The sequence below is a fragment of the Macaca thibetana genome, chromosome 2, assembly GCF_024542745.1.
Source record: "Macaca thibetana thibetana isolate TM-01 chromosome 2, ASM2454274v1, whole genome shotgun sequence".
Lineage (NCBI taxonomy): Eukaryota > Metazoa > Chordata > Mammalia > Primates > Cercopithecidae > Macaca > Macaca thibetana.
The window spans coordinates 107,597,318-107,619,751 of NC_065579.1; the positions used below are offsets into that span (position 1 = coordinate 107,597,318).

Here is a 22,434-nt window from a genome sequence, read left to right on the forward strand (position 1 = left end):
TTACATAGCTTCTCTGAGCTTTGGTTTCTTCATCAGTAAAATGCCCATCAGTAAAATCCCTTCTGGATCCGCATAGGGATAAAAGTGAGCTAATGTAATTACAGAGGTAATCTGCGACATTGTCGGCCTCAGAAAAGGACTGTCTTTCTTGTAACGTGGAGGAGCCGAGATTCATACCTAGACACTGACCCTTAGTCTGGTGCTCTCTGCTTCATAAAACTGCCTCTGCTGTAGGCTGGAGAAGCAGAATAGAGACTAGGAGCCCTTAGGCAGCTGGGAAAGGCCTGGCTGGTTCCAAGGAGCTTGTCCCCGTGGAGACTGTGTGGGTCCATCCCCAGGCATCCCCTGGCCCTGCAGAGCGGCCATGAGTCTGGCTGAGCCAGCAGTCTTCCTCTGGGGCCTCCGTGGGCTGGGTCCTATTTGCATGGGGGCTATAAATAGTCAGCACACCTTGCTTTTGTGCTGCTGCTTCACCCCCTCCTCCCTGCCATACACTCTGAGAGGTAGGGGGCAGACTCTGACTCTGCTGTGCAGAGCAGGGACTTGTGGCCCAGAGAGGCCCAGGACCTCTCTCAGGGTCACACAGTGATGGAAGAAGATGTGGGGCTCTGGGTAGTACAAATAGGGGCAGAGGAGGTGGCAGAACCTGGCCAGAGCCCGTGCCCTGGTTTTAGTCCTAGGAGGTTGGGTCTGACCCTATGGTTACTGCTGGTTAGCCTTGGGGCAGCCCATGAAGACCATGGCTCCCCAGTTCTCATGGCGCTGCAGCCTGGCGGTGCAGGTTTAGGCTGGGGCCTGCTGTGGTTGTGGTTTTCCCTCCAGTGGCTTCTAACTGTGAGCAGCAGCTGCTCTGAGTGTGGCCTGAGAGAGCTGGAGGGCCATCCTCGGGTGGGAAGGTCCTGGGCTCTGCCTCACCCTCGTGGGGCTTCTCTGACCCACTGTCTCCTCCACCCTCCATGCAGTCCTGGGGTGGTCCCCACGCATACCTCCTGCTGGGCAGGCTGGGGGCAGGGGAAGCCATGGAGCCTATGGGCTGTCAGGGCTGGGCCCCAAGGGTTGGTGGCTGGGAGGAGGACCTGGCTGGCCGATGTTGGAACATCTGGTGCTCCTGAGTGAGTTATATGTTCATGGAGACCTGGTTTCCCTTTCTGAGCAGTGGGATCTGTAACCAAGGCTGTCTTCCCGGGCTGCTGGGCAGGGGGAATGGATGCGGTGGGGGATGCGAGTGCGCTTTGTAAACTGTGAAGGGAGGTGCACAGTGAGGGATGGATGCTGCAGTGAGAGGGGGTGACAGTGGTAAGAGGACCTCCCTCCCCAAGGCCTGTTGGGTTGATTGTAGCCATGATCCTACCTGAGTTTTCATTCTCACCACAACCCTGGGCCAAGAGACTATTCCTCATCAGGAAATGGGAGGGCTGAGGCTCGGAAAGGCCAAGTGACCTGCACAGAGTCCACAGCCAAGGCAACGTTGGTGTCAGGGTGCAGCACCCAGGCAGTCTGGCCATCATTTTGCCACATTAGCTGCCCTGAGCCTCTCTCCCCTAGGAGTCCAGGCCACCTGCAACACACTTGCTCCTCCTTTATCTCTGCGCCCCTGTCCCCTCAACCCTCATCATCCTCCGAGGCACTCAGAAGTTGCTTACTGCTCCAGCTGGGTCTCCAGGTTTTCCTAACAGCACAGCTGCATCTGCTGGATCAGGCCCTGGATGTGTGGACACAGACCTGCCAATCACTCCAGACCCAGGGAGTACTCACCTGGGTGCTGGATCTCTTGGACCCTCAGGGCCAAGCCAGGCAGCAAGAGGGGCAAGATGTCCGTCTTGCTTACGGGTTTGGGATGCTCAACCAGACTCCTGCATATGTGTGAGGCCAGGCCCACGTAGCTTGCTTTTCACTCCAATATTAACTGAGAGCCCACCATGTGCCACCCACTCCAATGGCTGCATATAATCGCATGCACCAGTAGACCCGTGCAACCTCACACGCACCAATTCATGCATGCTGCAGCCTGGGGAGCAGTCAGCAGCAGCCCCCAGCTGGCCCTCTCTCTGTGGCCCACCAAGAGGTCATGGGCAGCTGCCCTGGCACACAGGCCACCTGCTGGTGTCAAGCTGAAGGCTTTGGGACTTGGGCACATGCATGAGCTTGCACACCCACTCTCACATCCACTGAGTAGGAGCCAAGGCCGAGCAGGGGATGTGGTGGGGTCTGCCTGCCTGGGTCCTGCTCTCTGCTCTGGCAGCTGCTGGCCTCAGAGGGCTGCCTGGACTCACTGGGCTGGGCTGCAGGGTGAGGTCAGCATTTGCTGTGAGCTCATCTGAGCTAAGAGCTCCCAGCAGATCTGGCCGCTGCTCTGGCCACCTTGTGCAGGAGCTGGAGGAAGTCATCTGGAGCTGGGCACCTGTTGTGTGTGCATGCACACGTGTGTGTCTGAGTGAGCCCCTGTGTGCTGGCTTATGTTCAGGATGGAGTGAATACACGTGTGTGTGCACAAAATCGAGTGAGTGCTCCCTCAACCAAGGCTATGGAGCAGCCTCGTGGGGCCTGGGCAGAAGCCAGTGTGCACATAGGTGCTTACACACCCGGGTGTCCTTCACAAGTGGCAACCTGAGGAGCCCCTTGGGGTCACTTACTATAGTGAACATTAACTTAGAGAATGGTGAGAAACCCAGGAGTGTGGGAGCTGCTGTGTGTGAATCTGCAAGGCACATTCAGTGTTACATTGAACATTAAAATACAGTTTGGGTTTTTTTTTTTTTTTGAGGCAGAGTCTCCCTCCGTTGCCCAGGCTGGAGTGCAATGGCGTAGTCTCAGATCACTGCAACCTCTGCCTCCCAGGTTCAAGCCATTCTCCTGTCCTCAGCCTCCCAAATAGCTGGGATTACAGGCATGCGCCACCATGCCAGGCTAGGTTTTGTATTTTTAGTAGAGACAGGGTTTCACCATGTTGGCCAGGCTGGTCTCAAACTCCTGAACTCAGGTGACCTGCCCGCCTTGGCCTCCCAAAGTGCTGAGATTATAGGCATGAGCCACCGCGCCTGAGCAGTTGGGTTTTTTTTTAAGAGATAGGGTCCCACTCTGCTGCCCATGCTGGAGTGCACTGGCACGATCATGGCTGCCTTGAACTCTTGGCCTCAAGTGATCCTCTTACCTTGGTCTCCTGAAGTACCGAGATTATGGGAGTGAGCCACCATGCCCACCTGTTTTATATTTGGGGAAATAATTAGTTTGAAGGTGCAGGCAACTTTCCAGGCAGGCGAGAGGCACTTGACCCCAAGGGATCAAGTTAGAAGGGTCAGGTACACTGATGTAGGCAGAGCCTCTGATTGCCCTGATCCCTGAACAAAGTGGGTGCCAAGTTAGTGGAATGTCAGCTTTTGCTTCTGATTCTGCCTTAGAATTTCAGTTTCCCATTTGAAAAGTGGGGGTGTTTATCTTGGCCCTGCTTGTCTGCCTGGGTGGTTATGAAGAAAAAACCCCAAACTTAGAAAATCACAAAGGGCTGCATGGGGCAGGATGGGAAAAAGAGGTGGCACTGTCCTGTCCCCTTACCAGATAACAATGGCACATACCAGGTGCCTGGCATGGAGTAGGTGCCCAGCAATAGGGTACTTAGGGAGGCACTGAGTGACTCCCCAAATGAATATCTTGGGGTGACAGATGCAAATGCCACCAGGGCCCAGGTAGGTTTTGAGGAGGAGTGAAGAGAGTGCCCTTGGCCTGGGGTAGATTGATGGAGGGCAGCCATCCCATTGCTAGCTGGCTGTTGCCCAGTGGGCCCAACGTCACATTTTCCAGTTTTACCAGAGACGCCACAAATCCAGACTTACATAAACCTCTCAATTTTTTTCTTTTCTTTTCTTTTTTTTTTTTTTTTTTTTGAGATAGAGTTTGGCTCTTGTCACCCAGACTGGAGTGTAGTGGTGCGATCTCGGCTCACTGCAACCTCGGCCTCCCGGGTTCAAGTGATTCTCCTGCCTCAGCCTCCCAGATAGCTGGGATTACGGGTATGCAACACCACACCCAGCTAATTTTCAGTAGAGGCGGCTTTTCACTATGTTGGTCAGGCTGGTCTCGAACTCCTGACCTCAGGCCATCTGCCTACCTTGGCCTCCCAAAGTGCTGGGATTACAGGCGTGAGTCACTGCACCCGGCAAACCTCTCAGTTTTTAACACTGGCAACTGAGACTAGTGTGTATATGCACCATGTGGGCCAAATCCAATCGTGGGAGAGCCCTGGGGGAGTGGGTCCCTGAGTGCTGCCCGTGACTGTTCCCAGTAGTCCTGCCCGGCCGCCTGGCCTCATCCCTCTGTGTGCACAGGCCCACTACAGGCCCTGCCATGGCGCCATTCCTGCGCATCGCCTTCAACTCCTACGAGCTGGGCTCCCTGCAGGCTGAGGACGAGGCGAACCAGCCCTTCTGTGCCGTGAAGATGAAGGAGGCGCTTAGCACAGGTAGGCCTGGAGGCTGGACCCTGGAGAGGGGCTGGGAATCTGGGCCCAGCTAGAGGGACTGGAGGGGGCCTGGCCTTGTTCCCTACAACCTCTGAAGGATTCTGCTCTTCCTCATCCTTGGCTCCCTGCCCCGTTCAGCTATGAAGGCAGAGGCCACTGAGTCTCTATAGGGCCGCAAACACTGGCCAAATCGAGCCCTCCTTGGAAGGCTTGGAGTTTCTGGCTCCTCCTCCACTGGGTTGTTTTACCCAACAATTTTTACATGTCCGTCTGTGCCAGGGCCTGTGCTGGGCACTGAGGATACTGTCATGCTCCAGGACTGACCTGGCCTTGCCCTCATGGGGTTCATAGTCAGGTGGGGAAACCAGGCATGTCACAAAGCAGTGAGTCCTGCAATAGGGAAGCCCAGAGAAGGCACCCTCTGAACCTGAGGTCAGGGAGGACTTCCTGGAGGAAGCACATACCTCACACCATTCCCTCTTGCTTTTGCCCTGGCCTGGTGAACCCCTAGTTGTCCCTCAGGTCTCAGCTGAACTGTCCCTTCCTCTAGGGAATCTTCCCTGACCCTTAGGCTTGACCCTGTGGCCACTTGACCATAGGCAAGTCTAGCACTACCAGCCTTACCCTCTTCAGTCTCATCACAGCTGTGACTTAACAGTTACTTGAAGAAGGAGTTGGTGCATTCGCCACCCGGGCCTGGGGATCCAGGAGGACAGGCCCGGGATGTAGCTTTTCTTTCAGCTGTGTTCCACGCCTCGAATATTATGGCTGGCATGCAAGAGCTGTCAGCCCATGTTCCCTGAGTGAATGCATAAGGGCAGGTGACATTTAAATGGAGCTGGAGCAAGAGGGACACAGGAAGAGGGACCAGCAGGAACAAAGGCCTGGAGGGAGGACCTAGCACGGTGCCCGAGACAGTTCTGTGCTCTAGAGGACACTGGGGGACCACAGCAGGCCCTCAGGGCAGGAGAGTCGGGCAGATTCTGCCAGGGGAAGGCCGTGGAGATCCAGGAGGGAAGGACAGAGGGGCCCTGACCCAACCTTCCCTGCCTGGCCTTGTTGCAGAGCGTGGGAAAACACTGGTGCAGAAGAAACCGACCATGTATCCTGAGTGGAAGTCGACATTCGATGCCCACATCTACGAGGGCCGCGTCATCCAGATCGTGCTAATGCGGGCAGCCGAGGAGCCAGTGTCTGAGGTGACCGTGGGTGTGTCGGTGCTGGCCGAGCGCTGCAAGAAGAACAACGGCAAGGCTGAGTTCTGGGTGAGGGGCGCACGAACCGCGCCGTGTGTGTGTGTGTGTGTGTGTGTGTGTGCGCGCGCGTGCGTGCACGCTCGCGTTTGCATGCGCACTCCTGCATCAGTGTGTGGGCTCAGTTAATGAGCACAGCTGAAGGGCACCAGGCCCTGTGCTGGCCACCAGTCCAGCCCTGTGGCCAGTGTGGCCTGGGTGTGACTCCTGGCTCTGCAATTCACCAGATTCCCAGCCTCTCTGAGCTTCTGCTTCCACATCTGTTAAGGGAGGGCGCTACTAAATGTGCCTACCTCAGGGTCAGTTGTTCAAATGAAAGGAGCAGCTGGATGTACAGGGCTTATTGCAGAACCTGACACATAGCAGGTGCTAAAGACAGCCAACTTCCTTATTGTGACTACTTTTTCCTTTTTAATTTTGGAAAGGCAGGATATGCACATAGTAAAACATTTTTAACTGCACGAAAGGGTGTGTCCCTGCCCCAAAACCAGGCCACCAGGCCTCCTTCCCAGAGGCACCCATTATTCCAGTTTTTTTGGAATCTTCGCATATATTCTAGACCTTGGCAGCCATTGAGGGGGCAACATAGTGACCTTTAACAGCAAGGAGGTGGGAGAAGGGGAGGCTTACGGTCTCATCTACTTACCTGCTGAAATGGAGACTCAGCACAAGCAAGTGGCCACCTGGCCATGTGCAGCTGTGTGTTCTGGGTGGCCACAGGATGCCAGCGCTGGCAGAAGTCCCCTGGGGTTACATGTGGGATGTAACCAGATGTCTCCACCAGGAAAGGCCCTGTGACCACTGGAGACTCAGATCAGCCTCCTGTGAGGGGTGAGGGGGCTGGGATGGGAGAGAGGTTGACACAGGGCTGTACTGACCCTTGGCCAGTCAGGCAGAGACACAGAGGGGCCTCTGGCTGTGCTGTCTCCACTCCCCCAAGGGAGGATATCAGTCACCAGGTCTGGGTCTTGGGGGAGGTGAGGGGATAGAGGCTCAGGTCCCACCCTCAAGACTGTCCAGTCTGCGTGAGGAGCCCTCGGCACAGATGGAGGGGCAGCGTGTGTGCACGAGGATGAGTGTGTCTGTCTCTCTCCACATGTGCACATGGGTGGGGGCCTCCATTCTAAGATCCTTGCTAAGGGGGCCGCCGTGGGTAGGGGTGGGGAATTTCCCTTCCCGCTCTGTTCCCCAGCTATGTGTCTGGGCTGGGTGTGGGCTGGACCCTTTCACTTCCCTAAATGTAATAATACCCCTGGGTACAGTGTGGGGGTGGGGCTCAGGGGTGGGGCTCAGGCAGGGCCCTGCCCACACTGGGCAGACAAGTGTCTGGCTAGGCCTTGGGGGGCTGCCTTGGCCTTGAGGGACCAGCCATGGGGGCGGGTTCTGAGTTTGGCCTGGCCCAGGCCACCCTCACTGACCTTGTTCTCCCCTGGCCTCTGGCCCCCAACAGCTGGACCTGCAGCCTCAGGCCAAGGTGTTGATGTCTGTTCAGTATTTCCTGGAGGACGTGGGTAAGAACTCCCTGGGGATGGAGGGGGCTCCTTTGCCTGGTTCAGAGGCAGAGCCAGCACTGAGGCGTAGGGAAGCGGCTCCCTTTGGCAGACTGTCCAGGGCCACCCTGGGAGGGAGTGCAGGGGTGCCACCCCTCCCAGATACCAGGGCTGACTTCCCCACTCCATGGTCCCCAGATTGCAAACAGTCTATGCGCAGTGAGGACGAGGCCAAGTTCCCAACGATGAACCGCCGCGGAGCCATCAAACAGGCCAAAATCCACTACATCAAGAACCATGAGTTTATCGCCACCTTCTTTGGGCAACCCACCTTCTGTTCTGTGTGCAAAGACTTTGTCTGGTGAGAACTGGCCATGCCCACTGGTGGTGGTGCAGGGTAGTGGGGGCCGATCCCAGTCCCCACTCACTCACTTTGCCTGGGTTTTGCCTTTCAGGGGCCTCAACAAGCAAGGCTACAAATGCAGGCGTAAGTGTCTCCACAGGCCAGTTTGTACGTATGTACCCGTGTGTGCTCACGTGTGCCAGTGCCTGTGTGTGTGCCGGTGCCTGTGTGCGCTCAGAGAGTGTATGCACGTGAATTTTCCGTGTAGACACAGCAGCTGAGTTCAGTGAGTGCTGGGGCTGGCTTGCTGCTGCTCTGGAAAACCAGTTCTGCGCCTCTCTTCCCAGCTGCGTATCCAGTGACCGGGAGTTGGTGGATGGCAATTGGGCACAGTAGAGTATTCACGCAGAAACCAGCCCAGGCCATGCGCCAGGCCTCTTTTCCCTGGAGAGGCAGTGGTAGGCCCTGTACTAGCACACAGTGGCTGCATGTGCTTCTGTGTAGATGTGGGTGTCTCTGAGTACACAGGTGTGAGCACACTCTCTCCCTGAGGGTGCATGCACGAGGCGCCGCAGGCTGGAGCCAGACTGCCTGGGTTTCAATCCTAGCTCTACCACTTCCTAGCTATAGAGTGTTAGGCAAAGTTACTTAACCTCTCTGTGCCTCAGTTTCCTGATCTATAATTTTTTTTTTTTGAGACTGAGTCTCATTCTGTTGCCCAAGCTGGAGTGCAGTTGCGTGATCTCAGCTCACTGTAACCTCCCTCTCCCAGGTTCAAGCAATTCTCTTGCCTCAGCCTCCCGAGTAGCTGGGATTACAGGCGTGCACTACCATGCCTGGCTAGTTTTTGTATTTTTAGTAGAAATGGGGGTTTTGTCATGTTGGCCAGGCTGGTCTCGAACTCCTGACCTCAAGTGACGTACCCACCTCAGCCTCCCAAAGTGCTGGGGTTACAGGCGTGAGCTATTGTGCCTGACCCTCATCTATAAATTAGATATAACTATAATGTATAATAGGGTCATTGTGAAGATCAAATGGAGTAAGATATGTAAGGCTGTATTTTAAGTGCCTTCCACTGGCAGCCGTTCTGTGTAAGAAGTTTGTTATCATTATTACACGTGCTTTGTGTGTAGGTACAGGTGTCTGTTTTGAGGCGTGTCCGTGTGCATGTGTGAGAGAGGGCATTTAGGAGCTGTTTGCTATCCCAGGGCTTGGAAGAGGGAAAGAACTGCCCCCACTTCTCATATTGTGATGCCCCGTGCCCCCTAACTTCTGCCCACCTCCCTGCCCACTAGGACTCCTTCATTTCTAAGCCCCTGCAGATTGGCCTGTCCTCTCCACCCCGTCCTCTCCAGGCCCCTCCTTCGAGGGCTGGCGGGAGGAAGACTCAAACGCTGGGCCTCTGCGGGGTGAGGGTGTGGGTGGTCAGGAGAACGGTGGCTTTGTGTAGAGGGCTGGACTGACCGGCAGGCACCAGCTCATAGACTCTGCCCCTCCCGGTGCCCTCCCTTCCCCCTTCTGGGCCTGTGCCTCTTCAAGAATGTAACGCTGCCATCCACAAGAAATGCATCGACAAGATCATCGGCAGATGCACTGGCACTGCGGCCAACAGCCGGGACACCATAGTGAGCCTGGGGCTGGGGCAGGGCTGGGATCGGGGGGCTTAGCCACATGGGAGGGATTTACGCCCTCTCCCTGCCCTCTGGGGATAGCTTACCCTCCCTCCCCATTTTTCTTAGTCTTTCCTTGCCTCTCCCAGTGGAGCTCTCTTGGGATGTTGTGCCCAGGGTTGGGGGAGAGCTGGGGGCTGAAGAAGGGGCTGGAGCTGGCACTTGACCCTCAGCCTGTGATACCCCCACCCCCAGTTCCAGAAAGAACGCTTCAACATCGACATGCCGCACCGCTTCAAGGTTCACAACTACATGAGCCCCACCTTCTGTGACCACTGCGGCAGCCTGCTCTGGGGACTGGTGAAGCAGGGATTAAAGTGTGAAGGTGCGTGCCACCCCGCCCCTGGGCTGCAGGAGGGGCACTCCCAGCTGGTGCTGCTGTGAATTCCAGCCACCTCACACCGCCCTCGCCCCCTCACCTATAGACGGGCACCTCATTCAGGGACCTGATGAGGGTGAGGCCTTGGTGGACCCTCCCCACTGGCCTGACTGGCTCTGCCACTTACCTGCTGTGTGACCACAGGTGGGTGGCTCCACCCCTCTGAGCCATTTGGAGGGGAAAAGCAGGACCTAGAGAGTCCCTGTTAGGGGCCAGTGAGCAGAGGATGCTGAAGCCAGGCGTGGTGCACACTGGCAGGCGCCCAGACACGCCTCCACTGCCCTCTGCTTCACTTAGAGATGAGACAGAAGACCCTGGAGGGAAAGCGGCTTAAGTTGACCCAGATGTTCTTTGAAGGGTTTTGAATTAGGTGCCATGTCTTCTGGTTTTTCCTTTTTCTTTAAATCATGAAAGATTGGCCGGGCACGGTGGCTCACGCCTGTATTCCCAGCACTTTGGGAGGCCGAGGTGGGCGGATCTTGAGGTCAGGAGATTGAGACCATCCTGGCTAACACGGTGAAACCCCGTCTCTACTAAAAAAAAATACAAAAAAAATACAAAAAAATTAGCCAGGTGCCTGTAGTCCCAGCTACTCAGAAGGCTGAGGCAGGAGAATGCCATGAATCCAGGGAGGCAGAGCTTGCAGTGAGCCGAGATCACGCCACTGCACTCCAGCCTGGGTGACAGAGGGAGACTCCATCTCAAAAAAAAAAAAAAAAAAAAAAAAAAAAAAAAAACATGAAAGATTGAGGTGCTTGGCCAGGCGTGGTGGCTCACACCTGTAATCCCAGCACTTTGGGAGGCCAAGGTGGGTGGATCACTTGAGGTTGGGAGTTCGAGACCAGCCTGGCCAACATGGAGAAACCCCATCTCTACTAAAAATACAAAATTAGCTGGGTGTGGTGATGCATGCCTGTAATCCCAGCTACTCAGGAGGCTGAGGCAGGAGAATCACTTGAATCCAGGAGGCAGAGGTTGTGGTGAGCCGAGATCACGCCATTGCACTCCAGCCTGGGCAACAAGAGGGAAACTCCATCTCAAAAAAAAAAGAGAGAGATTGAAGTATATATGATGGCTTCAGATCAATGTTTTCCTAAAAACTGGAACCCAGCAGACCCCGCTAAAGCCCTCCTTTCTCATGCTCTCCTGCCCCTCTCCTACACTGCCCCCTGCCCTTGGCTGAGCTCCAGGACTGACAGCCCCACTTCTCCCTCACCCCAGACTGCGGCATGAATGTGCACCATAAATGCCGGGAGAAGGTGGCCAACCTCTGCGGCATCAACCAGAAGCTCTTGGCCGAGGCCTTGAACCAAGTCACCCAGGTGGGCAGATGCTATGGGGACCCTGGACACAGGGCAGTGGGGTCAGGGACAGTCAAGGCTCACAGCCACTGCTGGGGAGCCACAGACAGCCAGGGTATATTTAGACCCAGGACTCTACTTCGGGAAGATCCAACTCAAGAATTTAGGCAGCAGAGGAAGGGGGGCTTTTTTTCATGAGAAATTCATTATTCAAGCAGTTCTTTCCTTGAGAGTGAACTTGGGGACCACAGGATTGGGTGTTGGAACACTTTGAACTAAGACTTTGGGTGTGGACGTTTGTACATGGGTGGGGCTTGAGAGATGCCACAAAACCTAAAGGTAAAATTTTAGAATCAATCAGAAATGAAGCTAAATAGTCAAATAAAATCTATTGAGTGAGTGGTTGGGAAGGTAGGGTTCCGTTTACAAAACTTCCGTTCGTAATCAGAGCCTTTCAGACCACTGAGGCTTCTCTGGGCTCCGGGAAGAGTGTGCATGTGTACACGCAGCCCGAGTAGGGGGCCTGGGCTGTGCCCCTGTTGTCTCCTCTTGGTATTGAGGGTGGAGTTATACCTGGGGGTCTTCCTTCTGGGCTGGGAGTTCTGATAATGGTCTGATCATCTGGCCCCCCACCTCTGCTCCCTCCCCAGAGAGCCTCCCGGAGATCAGACTCGGCCTCCTCAGAGCCTGTTGGGATATACCAGGGTTTCGAGAAGAAGACCGGAGTCGCTGGGGAGGACTCGCAAGGTGAAGCTGGGTCCATTGGCCCTGTACAGTTGGTATTCCCCCTGAGGCCAAAGAAAGGGGACTGTCCTTCCTTCTGTTGTCAAGTGAGACATGGGAGGAACCCCCAGCCCTGGGGAGTGAGCCCCTTCCTCTGTGAGGCCCCTTCCCCCCTGAGGCCCCTTCCTCCAGCCTACCCCGGGCCCTGGGGAGGGGAGTTGTGTAGACTGAGACCCCGATCTGAGGAGGTGCCGTCTCTCGGGCAGACAACAGTGGGACCTACGGCAAGATCTGGGAGGGCAGCAGCAAGTGCAACATCAACAACTTCATCTTCCACAAGGTCCTGGGCAAAGGCAGCTTCGGGAAGGTGAGGGCTGTGAGCCGGGCACCTGCTTCCCACCTCACCCTGGCTGCTTCCCACTTAGGTGGCTGAGGCGGGAGTCTGAATTGGGCTGTGGCCCCTGCCCCGTCCTCCCCTGCTCAGCACCTGTGCCTCCCCATCAGGTGCTGCTTGGAGAGCTGAAGGGCAGAGGAGAGTACTTTGCCGTCAAGGCCCTCAAGAAGGATGTAGTCCTGATCGACGACGACGTGGAATGCACCATGGTTGAGAAGCGGGTGCTGACACTCGCCGCAGAAAATCCCTTTCTCACCCACCTCATCTGCACCTTCCAGACCAAGGTGCCTGGGCCTCCTGCCGTCACCGCCCCATGCCACAGCCATGTCCCACAGCCCCTCAGCCCCTCTAAGTCAGGGCTGTGTCTCCCCCTCAGGCCACTTAAAGCAGGGCCATGCTTTCCCCCTCATGCCTCCCAGGGCAGAGTTGTCCCCCTCAGCCAGGGCCTGTCCCTGCTGTTTCCTGTTGGGGCTTGGCCCCAGTGGCCCTGAGTGAGGGAGCGTCCTGCCTGTTCCTCACCCCTGCTCACCACCCTCCCCACCCCAGGACCACCTGTTCTTTGTGATGGAGTTCCTCAACGGGGGGGACCTGATGTACCACATCCAGGACAAAGGCCGCTTTGAACTCTACCGTGCCACGTATGTGAGGGCCATGGTGGGGTAGGGCCCAGCGTGGAGGAAGGGCCACTGGCTCAGAACCCACTGCCAGTCTGCCCTCCATGCCTTCTTCCCTCTCCCTAGAAAAGCCAGCCTGGGCTAGAGCAGCAGCTGGGGAGATGTGGGGGTAGCCTGGGTCCACACCACACAGGAAGCCATGGGTGGCAAGTGAGCTGCGGCTGGGGGCTCAGCGCAAATACTCTGGGTCCTGGCCCCTCTGCGGGCCACAGCCAGGGCAGCCTTGCAAATGGTGGTCTTACATGACACTGGACCCTGGTGCATGGCCCCCAGACCTGCTTTTCCCCATTCACATGCCCCCCCACCCCAAACTAACCGTGTGTGTGTGCATGCATGCAAACACATGTGTACATGCATGTAAATGCATATACTCTTAGAGAACTGGCTCACTGAGAGCTTTCCCTTCAGAACTTTCTGCCTGGGCTGCCAGCCCCCACTTACCTGATACAAGATGTACTTGATGTACTTGATCATGCTTAGGTTGTCCATGGAGTTATTTGCAGCATTTCTTGCCCCTGGAAGTGGGGATGAGGGCCCGAGGAGAAGCAGAGGCTGCTCGGCAGAGATCCTGGAACACTTTGTCTCTCTCTCTCGCCCAGGTTTTATGCAGCTGAGATAATCTGTGGACTGCAGTTTCTACACAGCAAGGGCATCATTTACAGGTGCAGGGGTTAGGGCAGCGGGGGGCTCTTGGGAGGGGAGGCTCCAGCCCCATCATATCTTCTGAAATGCTGCAAGCAGGATTCCCCCAACTCCAGTTCCTTCTCTGCTGGAAATCAATCTTTAGCTGGGGATTTGCCTAAACCTCCCACCCTGGTGCGAGCATTCCTGTGGCCCCCATTTGAGGCCGGCTTAGCTCCAGGAACTAGGAACTCACTGCCCATATTTGACACCATCGCCCCGCCCATCCTTGGAGCCATCAGTCTCGCTCGGAAGACCCATCGAGTCATCTAAGCTTCCACTAGAAGAGACTGGTTCCATAAAGTCTCATCTAATAAGTTATGATTCCATCCTATGGTAGGAACTGTACACCCACCAAAAAGGCTGCGGCCAGGCTCTGTGTACTGACGTGGGATAATGCCAAGACACGCTGTTAAGTGGAAAACCAACCTGTGGGAGAGTGTGTATCGAATATTAGCATTCAGGCTTGTAAACGTGGGAGAGAGGCTGGGTGCGATGGCTCACGCCTGTAATCCCAGCAATTTGGGAGGCCGAGGTGGATGGATCACCTGAGGTCAGGAGTTTGAGACCAGCCTGACCAACATGGTGAAACCCTGTCTCTACTAAAAAATACAAAAATTAGCTGGGCGTGGTGGTGGATGCCTGTAATCTCAGCTACTCAGGAGGCTGAGGCAGGAGAATTGCTTGAACCCGGGAGGCAGAGGTTGCAGTGAGCCAAGATTGCACCACTGCATTCCAGCCTGGGTGACACAGCCAGACTCCATCTCAAAAAAAAAAAAAAAAAAAGGGGGGAGCAAGCTGCATGCTGCCATATGCTTGTCCACGCCTAGAATTGCTCTAAGGAGAGCCTGGTGATTGAGCTCAGTGGAAGGCAGACTTTGTACTGTTTGCCATTTCTAGTTCCCATATGCATAAAGTATCTACTCAAATGACTAATTACTGAATATAGACATGGTCCCCACCTTTGGGGAGTAGACAAAACTGAACCTGGGGATCACTTCTGCTGCCGACTGCTAGGGGACCCTGGACAAGTGGCATCACCTGTTTGAGCCCCATTTGGGTTTCAGGAAGTAGGGCGGTGTGTGCCCAGCATTTAGCACACAGTAGGGGACTTGCAGGAAGCACCTGTTTTTAGGATCTCTTTCTCCTGCTTCCTTTTCTCTTTCTCATTCCCTTGTACTCTTGGGACAGTCCTGGACTAATATGGCTGAAAATTAGGACATGGCGGGCAGGGTGGGGAAGGAGAAGAAATGGCTCCTGCTGACTCTTACCTGTCCCCTGTCCTTAGGGACCTCAAACTGGACAATGTGCTGCTGGACCGGGATGGCCATATCAAGATTGCTGACTTTGGGATGTGCAAAGAGAATATATTCGGGGAGAACCGGGCCAGCACCTTCTGCGGCACTCCTGACTATATCGCCCCTGAGGTGAGCTGATATCCTTCCATACTCCCGCTCAGTCAGGCACCTTGCCTCCCCACGGTGGGTGGGGGAAGGCTTCCCAAGGGCAGTGAAGTCCAAGCCAAAGCCCATAGGCCGAGGCGGCCTGGCTAGGGCTCGTGCCCAGGGGCCCCTCTCAGCCCCAGCACCTCAGCTCCTGCTGACCTTCTCCCCCTCAGATCCTACAGGGCCTGAAGTACACATTCTCGGTGGACTGGTGGTCTTTCGGGGTCCTTCTGTATGAGATGCTCATTGGCCAGTCCCCCTTCCATGGTGATGATGAGGATGAACTCTTCGAGTCCATCCGTGTGGACACACCGCATTATCCCCGCTGGATCACCAAGGAGTCCAAGGACATCCTGGAGAAGGTGCAGGCCCTGGGCTGGGCTGGGGCAGGGGCAGGGGCTGGCAGACACTGGGCTTTGGGTGAGGAGCTTCCTGTCTCTGGAATGGCAGCCTCAGTGGTGCCACAGTCCTAACATACAGGGTATTGCTCTCTCACCATGTTCCCAGGAACTCCTGTCGAGTCCTGTGCATGGAATCAGCCTGACATGGTGACTAAGGGCCCAGGGTCAGGAGACAGACAGACCCGAGACCAAACGCTGGCTCTGCTTGGGATTAGCTGGTCACAACCTCTTAGAGTTTGTCTCCTTATCTGCAAAATGAGGCTATGAGCAGTCTTGCCACACAGAGTTGTTGGGAAGAAAATAGAAACATACGATGCTCAGCTGTCGGCCAGGCAGATAGTAAATAATAAAAAGTCCCATTAGCAGAGTCGTGGATGTCTAGCCCAGAGCCTGTCATCTCTGGGGAAACTGGGAGCACTGCATGCCAGAGTGGCCTCCCTCATCCCCACTGTTCCCCAGGCTGACTGCGGGGCTGGGGCAAGCCTGGCTTTGCATCCCTGGGCTTGCTGGGGATTTGCTGAAGCTCCAATTTCCCATGGCCCTTGGGTGCTAACCTGGGTTGCTGGGTTGCAGCTCTTTGAAAGGGAACCGACGAAGAGGCTGGGAGTGACCGGAAACATCAAAATCCACCCCTTCTTCAAGACCATAAACTGGACTCTGCTGGAAAAGCGGAGGTTGGAGCCACCCTTCAGGCCCAAAGTGGTACGTGATCCTGCCCTGCACTGTCTTCGGGCTGGGCTCCTCCTCCCCTGCCCTCCCTCTCTCCTACATCACTCACACGCTTTCCACCTCTCCCTTCTTCCAGCAAGTCTACTTCCCCGATCTCCACAGCATGTTCAGTCACAGCTGCTGCCCTTGTATTCTCATCCTCTCCCTCCTGACTCAGTCAGCACACACTGGGGACTGTGGATCCCACTGTATGCACAGGACCCTGTTTTGGGAAATAGAGTTAAAACCTCATGTTATTACTCCATTCAATCCATTCTCCAATACATATGGGGAGTCCCGAGTCCCTGTTGAATGCAGAGCACAGTGCTTGGCTGCACAGCAAAGTGGGAGACACAGTCCCAGAACCGGAGGAGTTCGCAGCTAGTTGGAGAGATAAGAAACTTGCACACCGATGACAGTTTGTGATACGAGATGACAGCCTAAGAGATACCCCAGGACACATGATCAGTTGCTATTGAGTGGGTCTGTCAGCAGGAGCCCAGGCGGCAGAGAAGAGGGTGGGTCTGAGAGGCCCCCTTGGAAGAAGTGAGACTAGCAGGGCTGGGAGCTCTGAGAGGCTCCCTTGGAAGAAGTGAGACAAGGGACAGCTGGGAGGCATTCCAGGTGGAAGAGGGGATGGTTCACTCAAAGGCCCAGAATCTACAGGGCCACCAAGGAACCAGCCTGAGAGCAGAGGCAGGTGTGGCCCCTCTGTGACCACAGTTCTTCCTTCCCACTCCCTTTGTCTCCTTTGATTCCCCTCCTCCACCAGGGCACACAGTTCCCACTGGGCAGCCTGTGTAATGCACCCCACATTTGTGCTTTGAGGCTACAGAGCACTTCCCCTACACCAAGGACCTCAAACTCAGACGTGTCCTGGCTGAGCATGTAACTGACAGGCTAGGCCAGCTGCAAGAAAATCACACCCTGCTTTCAGTCTCACTTTTGATAGATTTCCTTCTCTGCACTAAGAAACACAAAGCAGGTGTGATGTACCCCTTGTCAGTGGGGCAGGGGCTGTCCAGGGGGCTCTCATCACCAAGAGTGGGCAGGAAGTAGGCCCACGGCTGCTTTAATCTGCCAGTTTTCAAAAGAAGCTGGAAATCTGGATTTTTATGTTGCATTGTTCAATTTTAAAATATAGGTTCAGGCTGGGCGCGGTGGCCCACACCAGTACTTTGGGAGGCTGAGGCAGGCAGATCACCTGAGGTCAGGGGTTCGAGACCAGCCTGGCCAACATAGTGAAACCGTCTCTACTACAAAAAATACCAAAAAATTAGCCAGTTACGGTGGCGCGTGCCTGTAATCCCAGCTACTCAGGAGGCTGAGGCAGGAGAATCACTTGAACCCGGGAGGCGGAGGTTGCAATGAACCGAGATCATGCCACTGCACTCTAGCCTGGGCAATAGAGTGAGACTCCATCTCAAAATATATACATCAATAAAAATAAATTAAATAAATAAATAAATAAAATACAGGTTGAAATTCCTTTAAAACCCAGTTCAAGCTGAAATGATTATACTTGCCAGTTCAGTTTGGCCAAAGGGCCACCAGCTTGCGGTCTCTCTCTGTGTGACCATCCCATCACATCCTTAGAAGCAGAGAATCAGCAAATTTCTCCTGTCAACAGCCTGATAGTATATATTTTGGACTTTTCAGGCTTGATGGTCTCAAAGCAGTCACAGACAGTACATCAACAAATGGGCATGGTTGTGTATTACAAAAGCTTTATTTATGGAAAGTGAAATTTGAATTTCACCTAATTTTCATGTCATGAAATATTTTTCTTTTGTTTTTTTTTTCCAACCACTTAAAAATGCGAAAGCCATTCTTAGCTTGTGGGCCCCACAAAAACAGATGGTGAGTGATTTGGCCTCCATGGGCTGTGATTTGGTGGCCCCTGAGCAGGAGGCTACCACCTCTCCTCACCCAGGCCCAGAGCTCCCTGGTCACTTTCGTCCTCCTCTTGGGGATATGGCAGCCTCTTTCCTGTGGGGCTCCTTTTAGGCTGCTAGGGGAGGCTCCCTCTTCCATTCTGGGTGAGGACAGCTCTGGCCTGGCCCAGCCCTGCAGGGACTCCAGCCTGGGGTGTCTGGAGGGCCATTCCCTACGTCCTGTTCGCTCACCCCTGCCCTCTGCTTGTAGAAGTCCCCCAGAGACTACAGCAACTTCGACCAGGAGTTCCTGAACGAGAAGGCGCGCCTCTCCTACAGCGACAAGAACCTTATCGACTCCATGGACCAGTCTGCGTTTGCCGGCTTCTCCTTTGTGAACCCCAAATTCGAGCACCTCCTGGAAGACTGAGGTTCCTGGACAGAGCAGGCTAGCCCCGCCCTCCACCCACATCTGCCCGCTCCCCACGATAAGCACCAGAGGGACTGTGGTGACTTCTGCTGCTGGCCCCGCCCCTGCCCCCAGAGCGGCCTTGGCTCCTGTCTGGCCAGGCTCTCATGGTACTTCCTCTGTGAACTGTGTGTGAATCTGCTTTTCCTCTGCCCTCGGAGGGAAATTGTAAATCCTGTGTTTCATTACTTGAATGTAGTTATCTATTGAAAATATATATTATATATATAGACATATATATATAAAATAGGCTGTATATATTGCTCAGTAGAGAAAAACCATGGGGGACTGGTGACATGTTGATCTTTTTCAAAAAAATATATATACGACAAAAAAAAAAAAAAAAGGAGCACAAGCTGTTTGAACCACCAGGTTCTTTTATTTGTGTGTCTAAATAAACACCAAATGGTACCAACCTGGTTGTCAGGACACATTTGTCCCAGGAAGCTGGTGGCGGCCACTCCCACTTTTGGCAGCACTGGCCCGGAAGCTAACTGCTGGGCCTTCATGCAAATGTGTTTGTATTTATGGGTTTCCTCTGGCCCAGGACCCTGGGCCTAAAGCAGACGACTTTTCCAGGTGGCTCCAGGGAGCCCCGGATGTGTCTGTGGGGCGATGGGCCAGCTGTAGCTGTCTCTGGAAGGGCAGAGACGTAGAAGGCATAAGCAGAGGCTTTGAGGCTGGCCCCAGATGAGGGAGGAGAGGAAGAAAATACAGCTCAGGCTTCAGGCATATCTGGATTTAAATCACAGAGTAGCCAAAGGATGTGGGCACGTCACTTGATCATTTTAAGCCTCAGTATTGGGTGGGCGTGGTGGCTCACACCGATAATCCTAGCCCTTTGGGAGGCTGAGGTGGGAGGATTGCCTGAGCCAAGGAGTTTGAGACCAACCTGGACAACATAGCGAGACCCTGTCTCTTTAAAAAAAAAAAAAAAGAAGGAAAAAAAGGCTCAGTTTCCTCTAAAATGGGGGCAAGGCAAGGAGACCATAGCTGTAACTCCTCATCTCATTACCATTTATCCCTGCCTTTGCCGCAGAGGAGTCTGTGTCTAAGTTCTGGAATCTATATCATAGCAGCTTTTGCCTACCTGGGGAAGGAGACACAGGCAGGGTGGGAGAGAAAGGTGGAAAAATGATGAGTGACTGGGCCAAGGTTGACAGACGTGCTCCAGTGTGCCTGTTGTGCAGGTGAGGAATGGCTCCAGGAGACCAGGAGGCGCCGGCATCCCCCCTGAGTGTGCTCAGCTGGAGACAGTGAGTCTACTCTGCCCTCCTCCCCACCGACTCCATGTCTCCCCCTCTCCTGGCTTTTCATTGCTTCCGCCTCCCTCACTACCTCTCCCTCTTTCTGTTCCCGCCCTGCTGTCTCGGGCACCGGTCTCAGGCAGAGCCTGCTCTTCAGACCCTCTGGTCTAGCCCTGGCCCTCTGTCCCTAGAGAGGGGTGAGACACTCCTAGCACCAGATTGGCTGGCCTGGGCAGCCAAGCAGCTGACTTCCAGCAAGTTCATTTTTCTGGGCTTAGGTACAAGTTTCCACAACTGGAGAGGGCGGGATGGTATGGGGCTGGTGCTGGCTCAGGGAGGGGGCTGCAGGGATGGGGGCCAAACTCTCCCCAAAGAGACCAAATGTCCCCTTCTCCCCACCTCCTATCTTAGGAAAACTTCCTCTTGAATTCCTGCTCTGCCTTGGGCCAGCCTGGGTGTCCAGGACAGCAGGGAAAACCTCAGAAGTGCTTGTCCCGTGGGCTCACAGGTGGAGGAACTGGCAGCATGGCATGGGCTCTGTTCTGGGACACTGGGGCTGTAGGAGCCCAGAGGAGGTGCCTGGGGGCCTCCTGTTCCCTGCCTCTGCCACAACACACACATTCCCCAGGAACCCCACGGAGCCATTCAGAGGGAGGTTAGAACAAAAACGTGGTTGGTGTCTGAATTCAGAGCTTCCCAACATCCTCCTGAAGCACCAAAGTGGAGCCTTGCACCTCAAGCCCAGTTTTCTCCAGTGTGGAACGGGGGAATAGGTTGTTTATCAGCCAGAGGCAGTGGAGGGTGGTGGGAAGAACATGGTGCCTGGAATCAGAAGCCTGGGGTTTGAATTCCGCTCTGCCGCCTACATACCATGCACTCGAGTTCCTTCATGGGCCTCAGTTTCCTCATCCGTAAAACCAGACCATTAATCCTCTGCCTCATGGAACTGACTCTGGCGGGCCCTTGTAGGACTGTTGCTGATACTCAGTGGTGCCAGGCAGAGCCCAGGAAAGGACAGGGGCTGTGCCCGTGAGGTCCACCTCAAGCAGCCCAGGACAGGAAGCAGCTGCTAAGGACACTGCCAAATCACCTGGGAGGCTACACCATTCCAGGCCGGTTCCCAGCCATTGGGTGGGTGCCAGGCCTGATCCAGCAGCCTCAGGAAATGCCTCTTATGGCTGGGCCCTGAACCACACTTTCGCTGGGACCTGGGGACCCTGAAGCAGGCAGATTGCCCTCTGCCTCCCACCTGCCAAGTAGGTATTCGAGCAGCAGCCAGCCTGGTCCCCCTGTGCAAGGACCAAACAGAGCTGGGTCCCCCATCAGTGCTGGGCGGAGCGACATGGGTGCAGGAGGCCCTGAAGGCAGGAGCACGGGCTTGGCTACTAGACAGCCCTGGGTTCGAACTGTGCATGTCCCTGGTTGTGTGACCTCAGTAAATGACTTAACCTTCCAGCACCCTAACTTCCTCTACTGTAAAATGGGGATTGCTATGATGGCTGCTGTGGACTGTGACGATGTCTCTAAGTGCAGGGCATGAGCTCAGCATGCACTAGGTGCATAGGAAACAGCAGCCACTGTGACCCCATGCTCCGGTGGGATGAAATATGCTCAGGAGAGCAGACCTGTCCACTGCACACTGCACTTCGAGTGCAAGCCCTCTAACTGGACTCTAGGTGGGCAGTTAAATGCACCCACCCATGACCCAGTGGTGCCTTTCAGGCAGAGCTACCTGGGAACTTCACCCAAGGGCCCCAGGAGGCTTGCCAGGAAGCCCACCACTGCATGGATTAATTGGGAAAAACGGGAAGCAAGCAGAAGGGCCAGCAGCCAGGGAACTGGTTAAATACTGTCCTGGCGTGGAAAGTGGTGCAGGGCCAAGTGATCGGCAAAAAGAGCCACTGAGAGAATCAAAGATGCAGCCAGATTCTACCCTGTGGTTCCATGGGCCAGCTCATGAAGGCACCCAAAGTCTCAGGCACAGGGAAGGGCTGCAGAGATGAAGGACGGACAGATGGATGGATGGATGGGTGAATGAATTAATGATGAATGAATGAATGGACTGTCCAGACCCCAGGTCCCTTTAAGGCAGTGGCTCTCAAATTCAGCATGTGCTGGTCCTGCGTCAAGTTCTAACCAGCGGGTCTCAGTCCTGGCTGTCACTGGAAGCCGATGCCAGGCTGCCCTGGTCTACGGTGATCTGCGGAGGGCCCGGGCATCCGTACTTTGAAAGCTGCCCCCTGCGGTCCCACCTGCTCCAAGATCCAGAGCCAGTTGGGGAATCTGCATTTTGCCCAGTCACCCTCGTGAAGCCAGAAAACGCTACTCTGAACAGGCCACACCCTGGAAGGCGAAGTCAACCGCCTGTACAGCCCAGCCGCGGCCCGCAGAGGCCCGAGCACCCGCTCGGCAACCTGCGCGCCGCCTGCGCGGAAGACCACGGGCGGAGGATTGGTGGCCAGGAAGGGACAGTGCGGAAAGCATGCGGCCCCAGCTGGGCTACAGCGCTCTCTGGCGGCCAGAAGGCTCGCGGGCGCCGCGGAGGCCGCAGACCCCAGCAGGGGAGGACCTCCGTGGAAGGGAGCGCTGGCTTTCCCACTGCATGTCACTACTCCCTGGGGAAATATTTCAACAAAGAGATACTGGGGGACCATTTTGGAGAGGTTCAGAGATGTGGAGGTTACAGCTAGACAGCTCCCTGGTATTTTTAGAATCTCTAGACGGCCCTAAATTCAACCATTCCAACGTCACAGCCACATTCACCCATTTATTATTTATTAATTTATTTAGAGATAGGGTCTTGACCTGTCACCCAGGCTGGGGTGCAGTGGTGCCATCACAGCTCACTGCAGCCTTGACCTCGTGGGCTTCTCAAGCAATCCTCCCACCCTCAGCCTCCCGAGTAGCTAGGACCACAGGCATGTGC

General features: G+C 55.1%; 1 protein-coding gene across 3 annotated transcripts in view; it reads left to right on the forward strand.

Annotated features, from left to right (window-relative positions):
• PRKCD (protein kinase C delta) overlaps positions 1-18,676 on the forward strand; it is a 31,363-nt gene extending 12,687 nt beyond the window's left edge. For 2 of the 3 annotated variants that reach the window (XM_050781083.1, XM_050781082.1), the window contains exons 2-18: positions 4,323-4,456; positions 5,522-5,721; positions 7,160-7,220; positions 7,398-7,560; positions 7,655-7,686; positions 9,082-9,167; positions 9,408-9,537; positions 10,813-10,913; positions 11,543-11,639; positions 11,882-11,982; positions 12,120-12,293; positions 12,556-12,647; positions 13,283-13,345; positions 14,653-14,791; positions 14,983-15,171; positions 15,784-15,912; positions 18,064-18,676. In XM_050781083.1, the coding sequence (XP_050637040.1) occupies positions 4,342-4,456; positions 5,522-5,721; positions 7,160-7,220; positions 7,398-7,560; positions 7,655-7,686; positions 9,082-9,167; positions 9,408-9,537; positions 10,813-10,913; positions 11,543-11,639; positions 11,882-11,982; positions 12,120-12,293; positions 12,556-12,647; positions 13,283-13,345; positions 14,653-14,791; positions 14,983-15,171; positions 15,784-15,912; positions 18,064-18,222 (2,031 nt within the window). In that variant the 5' untranslated portion in view covers positions 4,323-4,341 and the 3' untranslated portion in view covers positions 18,223-18,676. Of the gene's footprint in view, positions 1-2,840; positions 4,008-4,322; positions 4,457-5,521; positions 5,722-7,159; positions 7,221-7,397; positions 7,561-7,654; positions 7,687-9,081; positions 9,168-9,407; positions 9,538-10,812; positions 10,914-11,542; positions 11,640-11,881; positions 11,983-12,119; positions 12,294-12,555; positions 12,648-13,282; positions 13,346-14,652; positions 14,792-14,982; positions 15,172-15,783; positions 15,913-18,063 lie in introns of those variants that run through there. The other variant, XM_050781085.1, reaches the window with a different exon arrangement.
• Positions 18,677-22,434: the final 3,758 nt, after the last annotated feature.